Raw genomic sequence first — 14,616 nt, 5'->3', positions numbered from 1 at the left:
CAAACACCCCCAGTTTTGGACTTTGTGGTTTAATAGAAGTTGATTGAACAGCCTGTACTTGGGCCAAAGCAGCATTAAAGGCTGAATCTACTTTCTTCTGTTACAAAGATAGAAAAAAATGCCTTGTAGCTCCTATGGATCAGGTGCAGAGTCTTGAGAAAACTGCCACTTTGCAGACTCAAGCTTTCAGTTGTGCCAGTTCTCTGTAGCAGCAATGGCCATTCTTACATTGGTGTTCATCCCTTGCTGTGGTATGGACCCAGATTTCAGGAGATTATTGATGCTTTCTGCAGCATTTGTCAAGGAAACGGCTGCTTTCTTTTTTTTCCTGAAGTGAGTAATTGTTTATTAATTTTTCAGCACGTAAGGAGTGTAATTATAATAGTCCCTGACATGTGCTGGCTGTGCCAAGGTTTAAGGAAAACAGAAGAAGTGCCATTTTGAACCTTCTCTGATTTTGTAGGTCTGCCTGGTTGGGACCCAAATTTCTGTGTAGAAACTAGGCAGGAGTTTGAGTTTACCTGGCTTGAGTATAATGTTCTGTAGGAATAATTCCCTTGGACATTTTAACTCACTTCTAGGATGGTAGGATCTTACTCAAGTATTTGAAGAGAGACAAGTTGGTAATCAGTACATGGGATTTTTTGGTACATGCAGTGCTGTATTGGTTAAGGAGCATCCTGATTTTGTCCTGACACCTATATGTTTTGTTTCTTTAAATAGTGAATGTAACATCCATGAAAAATGCCAAACTGGCCCCAGGGGAAAATGAAGCGGACCCGTTGTTTGCAGAATATTTATGGCATGGACAGCTACAGTGGATATGTTCCTCATGTTTGCCCTTATATTGTGTTTCATTCCTGTTGTAGAGGAAGCATCCTAGGAGTTGACAGGGAAGCCCAGTTGCCTCTGAGGCTGCTCATGCAAGTTCCTACATATGAAGGAGAAATTCTGTTGATGTGAGCTGCTTTCTGTTGATGTGAGCTGCTTTCTGTTGAGAACTGGACAAAGACAAGGGACGCAGCTGCTTTTGAATCTATAAAATTATTCCACTTGCAATCCCCATAGACTAGGCAGCTCTGGCCAATCAGATTTCTTGCCCCTTACTTAGTTTTTCCCTTAATGGGGCAATTAACAGCAGGAACAAAGTGCATGGTCTGCTCAGTCTTTATTATTATTTGTGTTGTAATAAATGTCTAGGAGGCCAGTTGCAGACCAACACCAGGCACTGTGCAAATACAGAGTAAAAGGACGATTCTTGTCCCAAAGAACTCTTGAGTAAAATACTAATTTTATATAGAGGTCTTCCAGTGTTTTAAGTCCTCCTACTTTTGCTATTACTTCCCAGCTGCTGTGGTTTGCATGATTTATTGCACACCTGTCACAATTTTCAGCTGGTGATACAAGTAGTTTCCTCCAGTATCTCCTTATTCATTCTGTCATTCAGATCTTCCATGTGGTAATGCCATCATAGCTCCCTGACTTCACACCTAATTGTTTGGGGGTTTATTGCTGCGAGGAAAACACTCCGTTTCTAATCTACATTTCCCATGGTTTAAGAATTCTATTAAATGGGGTTCTTGAAATAGCAGGTTCAAGGAATAACAGCTTGCTGATTTTTCCTGTCCTTTTGAGTAATTTCAGTCTAAAACATCTTTGTAGCATCTTCCACAGATGGATTCTAGTTTCGATCCTTTTGCACTAAATCTAAACCATTGTATTACTAGTATTTTCCAGTCTCTTGACCTTGGAATTAGAAGGATCTAAGTAAGTCTGAACAGTGGTGCTGTTCTGGTGCATCTCTCTGATTGATTTAGCCTTCTGGAGTCTACCATTCAATAGCGATTTTAAGTACTCGCACACAATTGTTAGATGTGACATGGACCTCCTATACTTACATCATCTTCTAACTCCCTAGCATGTGAATGAACCTCCAGCAGTCCTTGTCTGCCCTGTAGTTAAAAGAATGAAAATGTAATACATTACAGCTTCATTGTTTTTTACGTTCTGCACATGAGAAGATAAAAGGGTAAAAGAAATTTCTTTCAAAAGCTGTTGTGTTTGAACTCTTTAGTAATGGCAATATGGAGAGAGGAGTGAGAAAGGTAAGAGTTGGAGGTGCTGCCATCGATCCCCTGGAAAGCTGTATCATGCATTTTTTTTTACTTGTGGAGCCACGGAATGATCTTAGTTCTGCTGTAGTGAGCATCTTGGACACTGAGTCATTACATTCCTTTGGAGTGATTCAGCTCACCAGCTTGACACTTGCATTAATTTTACAGCACAGAGCCTCAGTGATCCCTAAGCTTTCTTCTGTGAGAAGGGAGAAGCAAGATGTGTAAGCCGGATACTGTAATGAAAAGTTATAAAAATCAGATCCTCTGAAAAATCAGTTTTGACCTTTCAACTTTTCTCTGGCACCTATCTTAGGTCCTGTTGAATCAGTTTGTTAACCTTATCATGGCATACTGGCTTCACCCACACTTGGAAGCTAAATACCTCACCTACTTGCGTGAGACGCTGACCTTCTAGTCCATATATTATCCACAATGATCCAGTACATTCAGCGGTGAGGTTATTGCCGTTTTTATGTAAACAGAACTTCAAATAATTTGCTGCCAGTTGGATCGCAAGCATTATTCCCCCCCCTCGCCACTGCACCCTCCCCACCTCGTTCATCTTGCTGCAATACCTTCTTTGGTGGTACTGGTGATTATAGGAAGCTTGCAACTTAAAGCTTAGGCAGAAGTAGAAAAAAGGGATTTTTAAAGTTTATTTTTCCTCTGAAAGTGAGATTATATCTTTTATTTTCAATAAAAAGTTACAATGTTTGAACTCTAGAAAAAAGGTTCATGCTATTCCTTAGTTAAAATTTATTATAGCTGCATTATCAGTTTAATACATTTAGTTTGCTCTTCTGCTCATATTTCTTTTAAGATGTTTTTCCAGCATTTATCACTTCCCCGTAACAGTTTGTATTGTGTTAAGCCTGCTGTTATGAAGTCTCATTTGGAGGTATATTCCTTATAAAAGAATTAAGAAAATACATAGATAGCACATTTTCTCTGTGTATAAAAATAGTTATTGTACATTTGTTTTAAAGCTTGTGTAAAAGTTTCATGTTCTCTTTAGTTTTATGCATGTAAGTATTACTTGAATATTACTCCTCTTAAAAAGAGAGGAATTTTGTCAAGATGTCCACTATGTTTTAAATCGAATCAGAAAAAACTGAAGATGTCAGAGATATTTCACTTTGAAAGGTGACTACTACACAGGCGAAGTTGCTACTTTTCATAAGGGCTTTTACTCCATATATCAATGTGTTTTAAGAGAGACTTGGGTCAATAATACCATGCTTTAGAATTCCCTAAATACATATTTACACAATAGACCTTAAAATATATTAGTCTATCATGTCAGCTCCTGTACACTCCTATCAGGGATATTTTATGTCCTTAACATATGATACAATAAAACTTTATTTTATATAGCATTTTTCATACAAATTGTATCCTAGAATGCATTGTGGGGTTAAATAAGCCTTTCACAAGGTTAAAATTAAAAAAAAAGCTCAAGAGCACAGGAAAATTAAGGGCTTTGCGTAGGAAATATTTGTTTAACTGAACAATGGGAATCTGAATGGAGAGGCCACCGAGCTAAGAGAGACTGTAAGTCCAATTCGAGCTGCAGATCAGGATCCCTGGCAAGGGTCAGGTTATGTGAGGAAAGACTGGTGCTGTGTGAGTAAAGAAGGTGGGAAGGTCGTGCCTTTACGAGCAGCTGGAGGAAGAGAGAAGTGGCTCCTGGAACAAAGACTTTGAGGGTAGGGACCGTGCGGAGTCACTTCTTTGTAGTGAGCATAGCAGAAGAAATGAGGGGGAAAGCATGGTGAAGGGAAAGAAAGCATCTGAAAGCACGCCTCTATAGCTAGTGGGTGGAATTGATGGGAATGGGATAGCAGCGTACACCAAAGATTTTTCAGCTGCTTCATTTCTGCTCATCCCAGCATGCGTAGGGAGTGGCAGGGGTCCTGGCTCCATGCAGGCCATCCCTGGAACTAAGTAGGCACAACAAGATAACATGAAGACAGCTCAGCTTGGATTTTTTTCTGGCTTTTATCAATTTTTTTTTTTGGTCACCCTATTAATGTAAATTAAGTAAGGCTTTTTTGTATGTGATAATTATAGATAAATGTATTTAAAGTAGATCTGGGTTTTGTAGTCCTCAGGAAAAAGAGGAAGAGTAATTTTTCCCCCCGTCCCTGTCATGTGTTCATTTTAATGAGCAATTTTAAAAAATTGAAAATAAAAGAGGAAAATGAATAGGTGTTGAACCAGCCTGTGATATGTAAATGCCAACTAGTAATTACCTAAAACCTCAATTTTCTTTCTGTTTCATCTTGCAAAACATTTCATTTCCACTGAGTGAAAACACTTAATTTGGGCTGCGCCGGCTGGTGAAGCCTGCCTGGCGGAGCGGGGCCTGCCGCCGGTCGCGGCTAGGGGGCGCGCTGGCCCCGCGCTGGCCGGGCCGCGCGCCGCCGGGCCCCGCACCGGCCGGCCCGAGGGGCTTCCCCCGGTGCTGCCCTGCTGCGGTGCCTCGGGGCGCCGGGCGGGAGCTCGCCCGCCCCGAGCCCACAGCCGAGGTCGCCGGCAGGAACTTGGTCTTTCGCCGGGTGAAAAATACATGGCTGGGACTCGGTTTCTTACCTTTCATCTGGTCGCTGTTATGTTGATGTTGTCGGGTTAGACTTCATTCATAGAACTCTCAGTTGGCCGAGTTTCCGGCCACCCAGGATTCTTCGGTTTTAGCTTTTATTACCGTTTTTTGGTTACTATTCTGTATTCTTTTAGTTTCGGGTTCTCAATCTCAGATATGGTTTGAAGCGTATTTCTTCCTTGCCTTTGTACTTTTCTTGTTCTGACTCCTGTGAATCTTGCTTTAAACTGTTGTGGGTTTTTTTTTTTTCTTTGCTCTGTTTTACATGAGGGGTTTTTTATTGTTGTTGCATTTTTAAACTTTTCTCTATACGACTTTGAGATCTGCCAACTTTGTGGGTTTCTAGGTTCTCTCACAACAGAAATAATTCCTGGGGTTCTGTATGGTTTCATAAAAATTTAAGTGAAATTATAGGAGCTTTAAAGTGTTTCCTCTCTCCTGACTGACCTGCAGATAATTTCTTCAGAAATAACAAGCAGTTTCTGTGAAATATGAATTTCACAGGAATTCTGGGGCCCAGAACACTGAATTGGGAAAAGGTTTGTCCTGGGAGAAGGAAGCTTGTGTTAGAGAACATTGTGTAGGTAGTGTCCCAGGACCCCAACTCTGAGAGAGCTCTGCCTGGAATCTCAAGGAACAGTGCCTCTTTAGTGAGATATATGGCTTCATAATTAGCCCCTTGCATTTTTTCATGAGTGCTAGCATCAGCGTTCTATGATGTGTTTCCCTGATTAACAGCTGCTTTGCAACAATTTCCGTGTGCCACTGATAACCATATTTGTCAAGTTAGTCCTGGCAGAGCACTGATTTCTTACTAAAATGCAGCATTTCTGTTTGAAGGGGTTTTCTTGTTCATTGCAGTGCCAGGCTTTTAAGTCAGTCCTTGTTAAAACGTAAGTTGGCTTTAGCCTGATGCTTGTTAACAGGATTCTGGGTATCTCCTTTAGAGTAGGAGTGCAGAAACCTTTCACAGACAATTTAATCTTCTGAGTCTTGCAAGCATACAGCCGTACGCTGAGGGGGTGTTGCTGTAAGCTAATATATTGATCAGTTCCATTTGCCCTATAGCTGTGGCCTTCTGCTCTGGCTGAAATAGGTTGAGTGTTTGTTGATACTGCCATATTATTATTTTTTAATACACTGGAAAAAAATTAATTCCAACTTCTTTTACATACGTCATGTATATTGCCAGTGTTGATTGCTTCCGCACATGTAATGTAAACTGTCTGTGCATAGTTCATGGCCTGTGCCGCCTCTGCTTAATGAAAAGAAGTGTTGCATTTAAACAGATACAGATCCACTCAGAAAGACAAAATACCATCTCTTGCAACGTATAATTCAGACCCAACCTTTACATCACAGGTCATCTCAAAGTCTCAGTCTATCAACAAATGCTGTTTAGTAATAACCTACAGAGGGTTCCCAGTATTAGGAAATCTGTTAGAGCTCTTACGGGCTGCACTCCCGGTGGCTTTTGCTTCTGTTTTCCACATGGAACTCTGTTGCTGAATCCTGTGGAACTTTTATTGATGAAGGTGATTTTCTTTTACATTTCTGTTAGTTGACTGGGGCTGGGCTTTTTTTGAGATGGGAGAAAGCGAGCATTTGCCATAGCATTTTAAATTTCATAGTTTATTTTTCTAATGATAGTAACTGATAAACTAGCTTAGATTGCTTCATTGGAAACCCTGCAGCTTTGAGTGTAATAAGAAATAAGGCTGGCTTTACCTTCCCCATTAACACAAAAGGGAGGGAAATTAGGAATGAGGGACCTTGGCTATAATGTCAAAGTGCTGTGCTTTGGCCCAGAATTTCACCAGCCTGCTGCGCTCCCACAACATCTGCAATAAAGTTCCTGTCTCCATTTTATATCTTTGACATTGAAGCAGAATATTTGGCCTGAATTTATGTAATTTGGCCAGACACAAATATAATCATTACATTAATCTTCTAATTAGAAAATCAAACTGTAGGACAAGACCTGCTGCAGGATTCCACCCACCACCACCCAGTCAGAAATAAGTCTTTGTGTATCATGCCACTGCAGGAGAAGTGGCGGTGGGATAGCAAGTTGGTGGAATTGACTTGCTCTTAAAAGCCAAATACGGTGTCTTTCGTTAAAAGAAATACGCACCTGATCCACTAGATAGAACTAGTTAGCTGGCCAGTGTGCTGGCAATCTAAGAATCATAGTGATACAATGCACATTATTTGGCAGTGTCCTAATACTCTTAAAAAATTGGAGAAGTGTTACAAATGATACAGAAATAGTATGGAACAATGTTACCAGCTGAGTCAGAGTGCTATTTGCTGCATGATTTTTTTGGCTATACACAGGACTGCAAAGTCTTCTCATATTCCTCCTCTTTTTTCTGTTGTTTAAATTATGGACTGCAGTTGCCCTTGTTTGTGCAAAGAAAATGATCCATAGAAGGTAGGAAAGTTCTTCTGTATGTTTGTTGAAAATATTGACATTTTGACGTGGCCAAAATTGCCTTATAAGTTGCTCATCTATACAAGATGAATTATAAAAATGACAAAGTTTCAGCTCAGCCTATAGGAGGAATGTTCAGAGGTAAATGCAAACACAAATATGAGAAACATGGGATTATTGGGAGGAGGAATACATGTCCAGTAGTTTTTTTAATGAAATTTATTGTTGCTTGTAATTTTATTTTGTTTTAAGATTAAAAATTTTGTGAATAATGGAGGAAGTGATGCAGGGAAGAGATAAGATAGAAGTTTATTTTGGAATGAAATTTACTACTGAAATGTTTACATTTTACAAGACAAAAATAAGTTTTAATAAAGAGTTAAAATCAATAAAATGTTCACACGGTTGTGACTGAAATAGCATAATGAAAAATGCTGCTTATTTCTTACAGGTTTTTTAATGTTTAAAACCTGATAATTAAATATGAGAGCTTGCAGGATTTCAGGTCTGCAGGCCATTTGTGTCTGTGTCTCTAGCTCACTAAATGTGGGAGGGAGTACTGAGGAGTTTCTGAAGAAACAAACAAGTAATTACTGTTAGAAGGAAAGTGGTTTTGATATGTTCACATATCTGTTGGTCTGCTCATTTGGGCATCTTTCTTATTCAGCATATTATCTTAAGGCTATTAGTTTGGGTGCTTTATATTTCTGCATCTGGCGTAGCAATATCAGCAGAGTTTAAATCTGTGATTTGCCTGTCACCTGCATTTCAGCTGGAGACAGATCAAGTCCACGTAAATGAAACCGAAGTGTACTTTATGCGGGCTATTTTGCTGTAGTATTTTATGGTTCAAAATTACTGAATGTAAACTTAAGGAAAAAATGAAGGAAAATAAGAAAAGGAGAAGAATTAAAAATACCCCATTCATTTTATCCTCCCAACTTTGAAGTGTGCTGGGACTTTGTCAAATTCCCGTTAAAATAAATATGTCAATTTCATCTCTCTTCCAAATTCATTTATCATGCTTTTTTAAAAGGTGTTTTCTGCGTTACCTGATGTTTAAATTGGATTCGCTCGTTTATGCTGTTCTTTGCTGTATCCCCCATGTTTTTCTTAAATGAATTAGTAATGACAGCGTACTCCATCATACCCTCTCTACAGCCACTTTAAGGGAAGCCTGGTGATCTAAACCTTTTAACCTATTAAAGATGATTTTCCCCAATTGAATCAGACCCACCACAGGTGTAATAACTAATCATTTAAACTACACCTGCTATTATGTATTTTTAAGCCATTATGCGTGTTGGATAGATGATAATTCATGTTTATTGCATTGTCCAATGGATCCGTTTTGCCTACACCAGCCTGATTAATGTATTTAAAGAAATAAGAGATGCAATTTAAAAGAAAAAAAACATTGATGGAATGCACTGAGGAGTACATTGAAAGTGCCATTAAACCCATCAGAACTTTGCTCTCTGACCAGAAATGCATGTTCGAAGGGTTTGATTCAAACACAAAGTAAAACTTAGTGATTTCAGTAGTGACACTATTTTTTTTTTTTCTTTTTCTGCTGTGAAAAGTTTTGAAAACCTTTTCGGAACTGAATTCTGGAAACTGTATTTTAAGGTAAACTCTTCAAGACCTACCTAACATAGGTCTAGCATATACATACCACCATTTTAGGAGAAGGTTTATGCCACTGTGTGGGGAGGAAAACCTCTTCCATGCATATGCATGGTTATTTTTAGCTCTAGAGGAAGGGAGTAATCTCTTCCACTAGTTCACATAGTTGTGTCCACCTCCTGCGTAACTTCAGGCACATTATTCCCCCTGATGCCACTATTAGAAGAGTTGTCTTTGTATAAAAGTAAAGTGAATCAGCTGTTTTTCACTAGTGCAGCAACAGGTAATAATGTGTGTAATGGTTTAGGACTGTATGTAGAATGTTGACTTACCATATGAAGAAAAAGATCACATACCTTTCATTGGCACTAAACGGAAATGTAAAAAAATAGTGTCATTGTCGTTGATGACATTGAATATTATCCCATACTTTACCCTTTGTTTAAATAAGCGGTTTAAGTGGTGTGTCGCCTTAAAGAAGGATGTAGAAGTCAGTCTTTAGGCAAAAGTAATCTGTGATTTCTGCTGGTGTGGAACATAAATTTAACTACTCACCAACCCATTTATATAATGAAAAGTGACTTTTTTTACATTTTTGTTATGTGATCCAAAGCATGTGAAGTTCCTTCTTTTCCAGTCATGACAAGCTGAGGTTTATTTATTGCTTTCAGTAAATTAGAATGATGACAGAAAAGGCCTTAATCTCTTAGAATTTGCAGGGAACTTTAAGTAAGATGGAAAGGAAGCATTCTTCCTAGTAAGCCTACTGCTACACATCACATGCATTGTCTCAAGGTTGCCCTCAGCTATAGGGGCCAACTTAGGTAAGGAGTTCATTGTATAAATGACAGAAATCCCTAAGAATCTTAGTGGAGTTTTTTGTACAGGTTGAGCTGCTCCAAGAGTAATTCAACAAGAAGCTTCTATGTTGAAATACCGTAATTGTGCTGTCTGTTTAGAGTTGAGCTTCAGACTCTGATGCTCGCTGAACCGTTTCTGAAAGTTGGATCGGTGTCAGCTCCAGACCATCTCCATGTGTTGGATACGATGCCTTACTTCGCAGTACAGAATGCATAATGTAAAATAGGAATTTGACCATTACTAACTTCGATCTTTTCTCTCTTCTGTTTCTCCAATCCACCTACCCTCATCAGATTGTGACAGCAGTGAAGTTTTTACAGAATCCACGAGTCCGCCAAAGTCCTCTTGCAAGCAGAAGAGCATTTCTGAAGAAGAAAGGTATGGACTCTTAAGTTTGTGGTCTCAGTGATAATGAGGGAGATTGAGTTAGCATAAAGCTGAAGCTTATTGCTATGGAAAATCAGACGTTAAGGACAAAGCAAGTAGTCTGTCTCAAAAAAAGTTTTGAAGTTTGTAAGAAATATCAGTCTCTTTTTTTTCCAAACTGACTAGAGCAATATTGACACCAGATGTGGAATTGTAGAATACAGAAGACAGATTGGAAGTTTCTGGGTTAACTATTATCAGATCTTTTCTGAAATGAGGACAGTTTAGAGTTGTGGACTAGTTAGTCAGTTCTAACCTTAGTGACATTGGCTTTAGAATGACCAGCTTCTAGGTGAAAAGGTCGAATGTTTCTGAAGAGAGCCAGCAAGAGGAATGAAGGGCGAAGGACTTGGTGAAAGTAAACAAGGTCAGGTTAAGGTCAAGCATGGGGTCAACCTGACTTTCAGGCTGAAATGGTAAACTACTGACTGAGGTTAGCCTTATTCTATACCAGGGATAGAACAGATCCTGACAAATGCTATATAGTCTTAGACAGATGGAACGTACTTTGGCCATTGCCTACTGAGATTTTATTTTACTTTCTGAGTCATAGCGGAACTATCTTTGTTCTTTTTCTTTCTTTCTAAAGTTTTGAGTCCACAAGTTACAGTGCATTTCAGGTGAAGTTCACTCCGTATTATGCTACCCTCCTGGGACCTTATTGCTTAGGTCCTTACTGCAAGATGTAAATAATAAGGACAGTCTTACCTTGGAGTTAATTACATGCACTATGGAGCACTTTAAGCAGTTGGAATGATACTGAAAATACAAACTCCAAACTTTGGAGGGGAGTGACCCACTTACACGTTGAAGTCATAAGTACTTCAGGGTACATCAAATTCTATAGCTAAAGATCTTGAGTTTTGAAAAGTAGGGAAGCCTATGAAATACATATTACTCTGTTCAGGATTATGAACTGTTTATTGAGATGCCTGAGACCTCATGTCATGAAATGGAGAGTTCAAGTATATGCATCACTTTGCTCATCTTGAATAGCAAAGGACCTAGAAGGGAATGGCAGTCTTGTGTTTTAGCAATGATGTCATGACACGTAGTTCATGGGTACATCATTTTGAGTGTGATTCTCTCACTGCTTGTCCTAGTGCCAGTTAGAGAACAATCCAATCACATAGATATGTTGCTTGCCCTGCCCTGCCATCAGGATGGCATGAAGGGAGCCTGTTGGCCGCTGTGCTCCATGAGTTTTTCCTTGAAATATGTGGACCTACGGGGAGTAATTAATCATAAAAGCTTGGGGATTTCAACTCTATCATCGAAGCAATGAAGCAAGGGAAAGCTGAGCCTAAAAGCTGTGCTGATTACCCCGGGTAACCTGATATAAAATCTATTGTTGCCGAGAGATCCTTAGCCCCCAGTATATCGTGCAATATTATAACTGCCTGATCTTCTCCTGTGCTGACAATGACCAGTTATTCCTCGTTTTCTCTCTCAACACAGCTGGGTTAGAATTTCATTTGCAGAAGGTATTTAGAGCAATTTAGAGACAAATGTCTCTGGTGTTTGCTCTGCACTTCCCCACCGCAGGCTTCGCTGAACAGTTTTTAGTATCAGGAGCTCCATCTAATCTGTTTAATTTTAATAAATCCCTGACTGGGAGAAGAGGAAGGGTGGGGAGATGGAAGCACAGAGAAACTGTGGCCTGACTAATACTTCTTATGAATTACTTGGCTAATAATTACTAAAGAGCAGAAATGGTTTGGTAGAGCTCTTTGTATGTTCCTGTTTGTTAATTAGCCCTCCTTCCCTTTATGCTAATTGGGAACTTAACAGTAGGAGATAGGAAGGAGCAGGGTCCAGTAATGCCTGTACCCAGCAGTCACTGGAAATATGTCCATATGGAATCTGACCACTGAGCTTACAACATGACCACTGTTCAGTGCTTGAGAGCAGAAGGTACATACTGTCATGGTACCTATGTGCTCTAGCAGACTTAGGCAATTATTCGTGAAATGTAGATGTTGTGGCTAATTCAGTCCTGAGTAAGTGAGGGTTTACATGGTTTGGTAGGCTGCTCCACCTATTCTCTGGTATGCAGTCATTGTCATCCCAATGATAATGTTTATCCCCATTTTACAGATACTTAGGCTGTCTGGTAGAGAAGTCCTCACTGCCAGTCAAAAAAGCATTTTCTGTAAAGAAACCATTTCAGTTACAAGAGTCTCTTTTAAAATTATCTTTGTAGGAAATAATGCAGAGCTACCCTTGTATTTTTTTCACAGTTACTCTGATTCGTGTTTCTTCAAGCAGAAATTGCAGTAGAAGACCTTTTTATGGACCCCAAAAGAATTTCAGTGCAGGGGAATTTTCATATCTAAAGATGTACACCATGTATGAATCTGTCTTTTGTAGCCACTTTCATGGAACCATACACGAGAGATCTGTGACTCCCCACTAAGTCTGCTTAAAAACTCCTGCAGTGGAGAGGATGGTGCTGAATCACCTTGTGTCCGTGAATGTGGAGGGAAAAGCCCAGATGCCCTAACCCTGCAGGAGCCTTACACTACCCCAGCTACAGCCTAGGTAGGCTACAAGGATAGGAATGGAGCGTTAGCTGTGGGTGAGCTTTCAGGTCCTGCAATCCTGACTTTGCCTAAGAAATTTCACTTCTGAGGCTTGCAGAGATGGTTCCACCTCGAATTATATTTTTTTCTTCTTTTTTTACAAGCATCTCCTTCCTAAAAAAGACTGATTAGATTTTATTTCCTTTTAATATTATTTAATATTTAATGTAGAGACTGGCATTTGTTTAATACATTTCAGTGCAGTGAGACATGAAAGCTTCCTCAGGATCATCAGCTGGACTGCGTTTAGTTTCTTGTGAAACAGTAGTTACAGAGGCTGAAAGTAGGCTTTCCTGGTTACTTGCAGGTCAGGGGTTTGCTGAACTGCTCTCTCCGGAACATGGGATGATAGTGTTGATGACAGTTGGGAGAGTGAGGGTGTCCTGGATTTATAAAAGGTCTTTGAAAAGTTGGATGAGATTTCTCTGTTGTTTTAAGCACTTTTAAACTCCCAAATACAGAGGCATTAATGAGAAACATGAAGTTATTAGAATCATTTATCATTTTCTTTGAAGCTTACGCTGGCATTTTGTGTAATTTATGACATTTCCTCCTTTTTATCATGAACTTCTTCAGATGAAGGGAAAAACAGCTGTTTCCCCTCAGAGTATCTGAAAGAAAAGAAAGGAAAAAAAGATGCTGTTTGTTTTTTGTCCAACTCGCTGATTCTGCTGATGACATGCCACAGAATCAACGGCGCCTTGGGAGTAATTAGACAGCATGTGGGGTTTAAACCCTTGTGGAAATGTGTCTGTCATCTAACTGTTGCGCCTCAGATGTCCTGTACTGCTCAGTTACCCATCCGGTAACTCATGTGGCTTGTTAATTTTGTCTACTCTGTAACTTCTGGCAAGATAGAGAAAGGGGGTGGAAGTGCACTATACATGTGGAGCTCTATTTTTCAGGGTGCTAGTCTTTTGGGGCAGGGAGGGGAAAAACTGCTAGGTTACAGCCTGATTGTGTAATCCTGGGTGAAGAGCTTTTTTCCTAGTTGCTTGTTCTCTTCATCTGTAAAATGAGTACAGTAATGCCTTCCCAGGGTAGGGTTGTGGGAACAGTCAAAAGAATATGAGGAGCTAAGAAATTATACTGATGGGAGAACAGAAGTGCATTAGGGCAAGTAAATGTATAATGGTTGAGTTATGTTGGGAAAATGTCCACCCAGAAGGCTGGACAGTCTTCAGAAGATACGCTACCTGGTTTGGTCTTTTATATATATGTAATATAGTGGGCTACACGCTTCCAAAAGCTGTTGCCCTCTTGCGTAGCCAGATGAGTTGGAGGTTGTTGGAAGCATTGCCCTTCTACATGTTGTATCTACTAATCTGTTTCATTACTTTGGCTGGTAAGAAGTGAGTTACTACAAAGGTTTTTCTGTAGGTCTTGCACAGTTTTTTGCCAGTGTCAAGATGCCTGGATAATGGTGTTTCTGAAGAGGTGAATAAATTCCTTAATTGTACATGCCCCTTCCCAATCAGAGCTCAAAGGCACTTGATGCCCTGGAAACAAATGCTGTCAGGCCCAGAATCTCCAGTAGAAAACTGACTTAATTTTCTTCATCGTTCTTTAGTCTGTATTCCTGAAAGTTGAACCCCTGTCTTTCCTTCTTTGCCAAAGAAACCCGAGTGTATCACCTTGAGGTCCTGAGAGAAGGGAGCACAGCCCACTGCTGGAGGCCTTTAAAGGAAGTAAATTCTTCAGCAGATTTCAATTTAACCCTCTTTTATTACTTTTCCTTTTTATAATTTTAGTCCATTTCGTGAGGCAGTTTGCATGTCCTTGAATGGAATCTCGTTACCATGAAAGCTTTTTTAGCATTGATTTCATAACAGTCTTAATTTAATAGCGCCGTCATTACTGAGAAGCCCTGAGAGTGAGGCCCTAGCTTTCCAGGTCACTGACCTTTTAATTACAAACCTTGTTCTGATGGCCAGGTTATCGACTGGACAGCTCCCAACTCCTGCCCCC

At 39.8% G+C, this 14,616-nt stretch overlaps 1 protein-coding gene across 1 annotated transcript in view; it reads left to right on the top strand.

Annotated features, from left to right (window-relative positions):
• Positions 1-14,616, top strand: part of PEX14 (peroxisomal biogenesis factor 14) — a gene marked incomplete at its 5' end in the record, with an annotated part of 78,144 nt that overhangs the window by 27,700 nt on the left and 35,828 nt on the right. Inside the window, one exon of the mRNA XM_082009386.1 lies at positions 9,934-10,018. Within this exon, the coding sequence (XP_081865512.1) occupies positions 9,934-10,018 (85 nt within the window). The remainder of the gene's footprint in view (positions 1-9,933; positions 10,019-14,616) is intronic.

Source organism: Phaethon aethereus, assembly GCF_964289735.1.
Source record: "Phaethon aethereus genome assembly, chromosome: 21".
NCBI classification, from domain to species: Eukaryota; Metazoa; Chordata; class Aves; order Phaethontiformes; family Phaethontidae; genus Phaethon; species Phaethon aethereus.
Note: the sequence above shows the minus strand (reverse complement) of the source record. Positions and strands in the feature narration are given on the sequence as shown.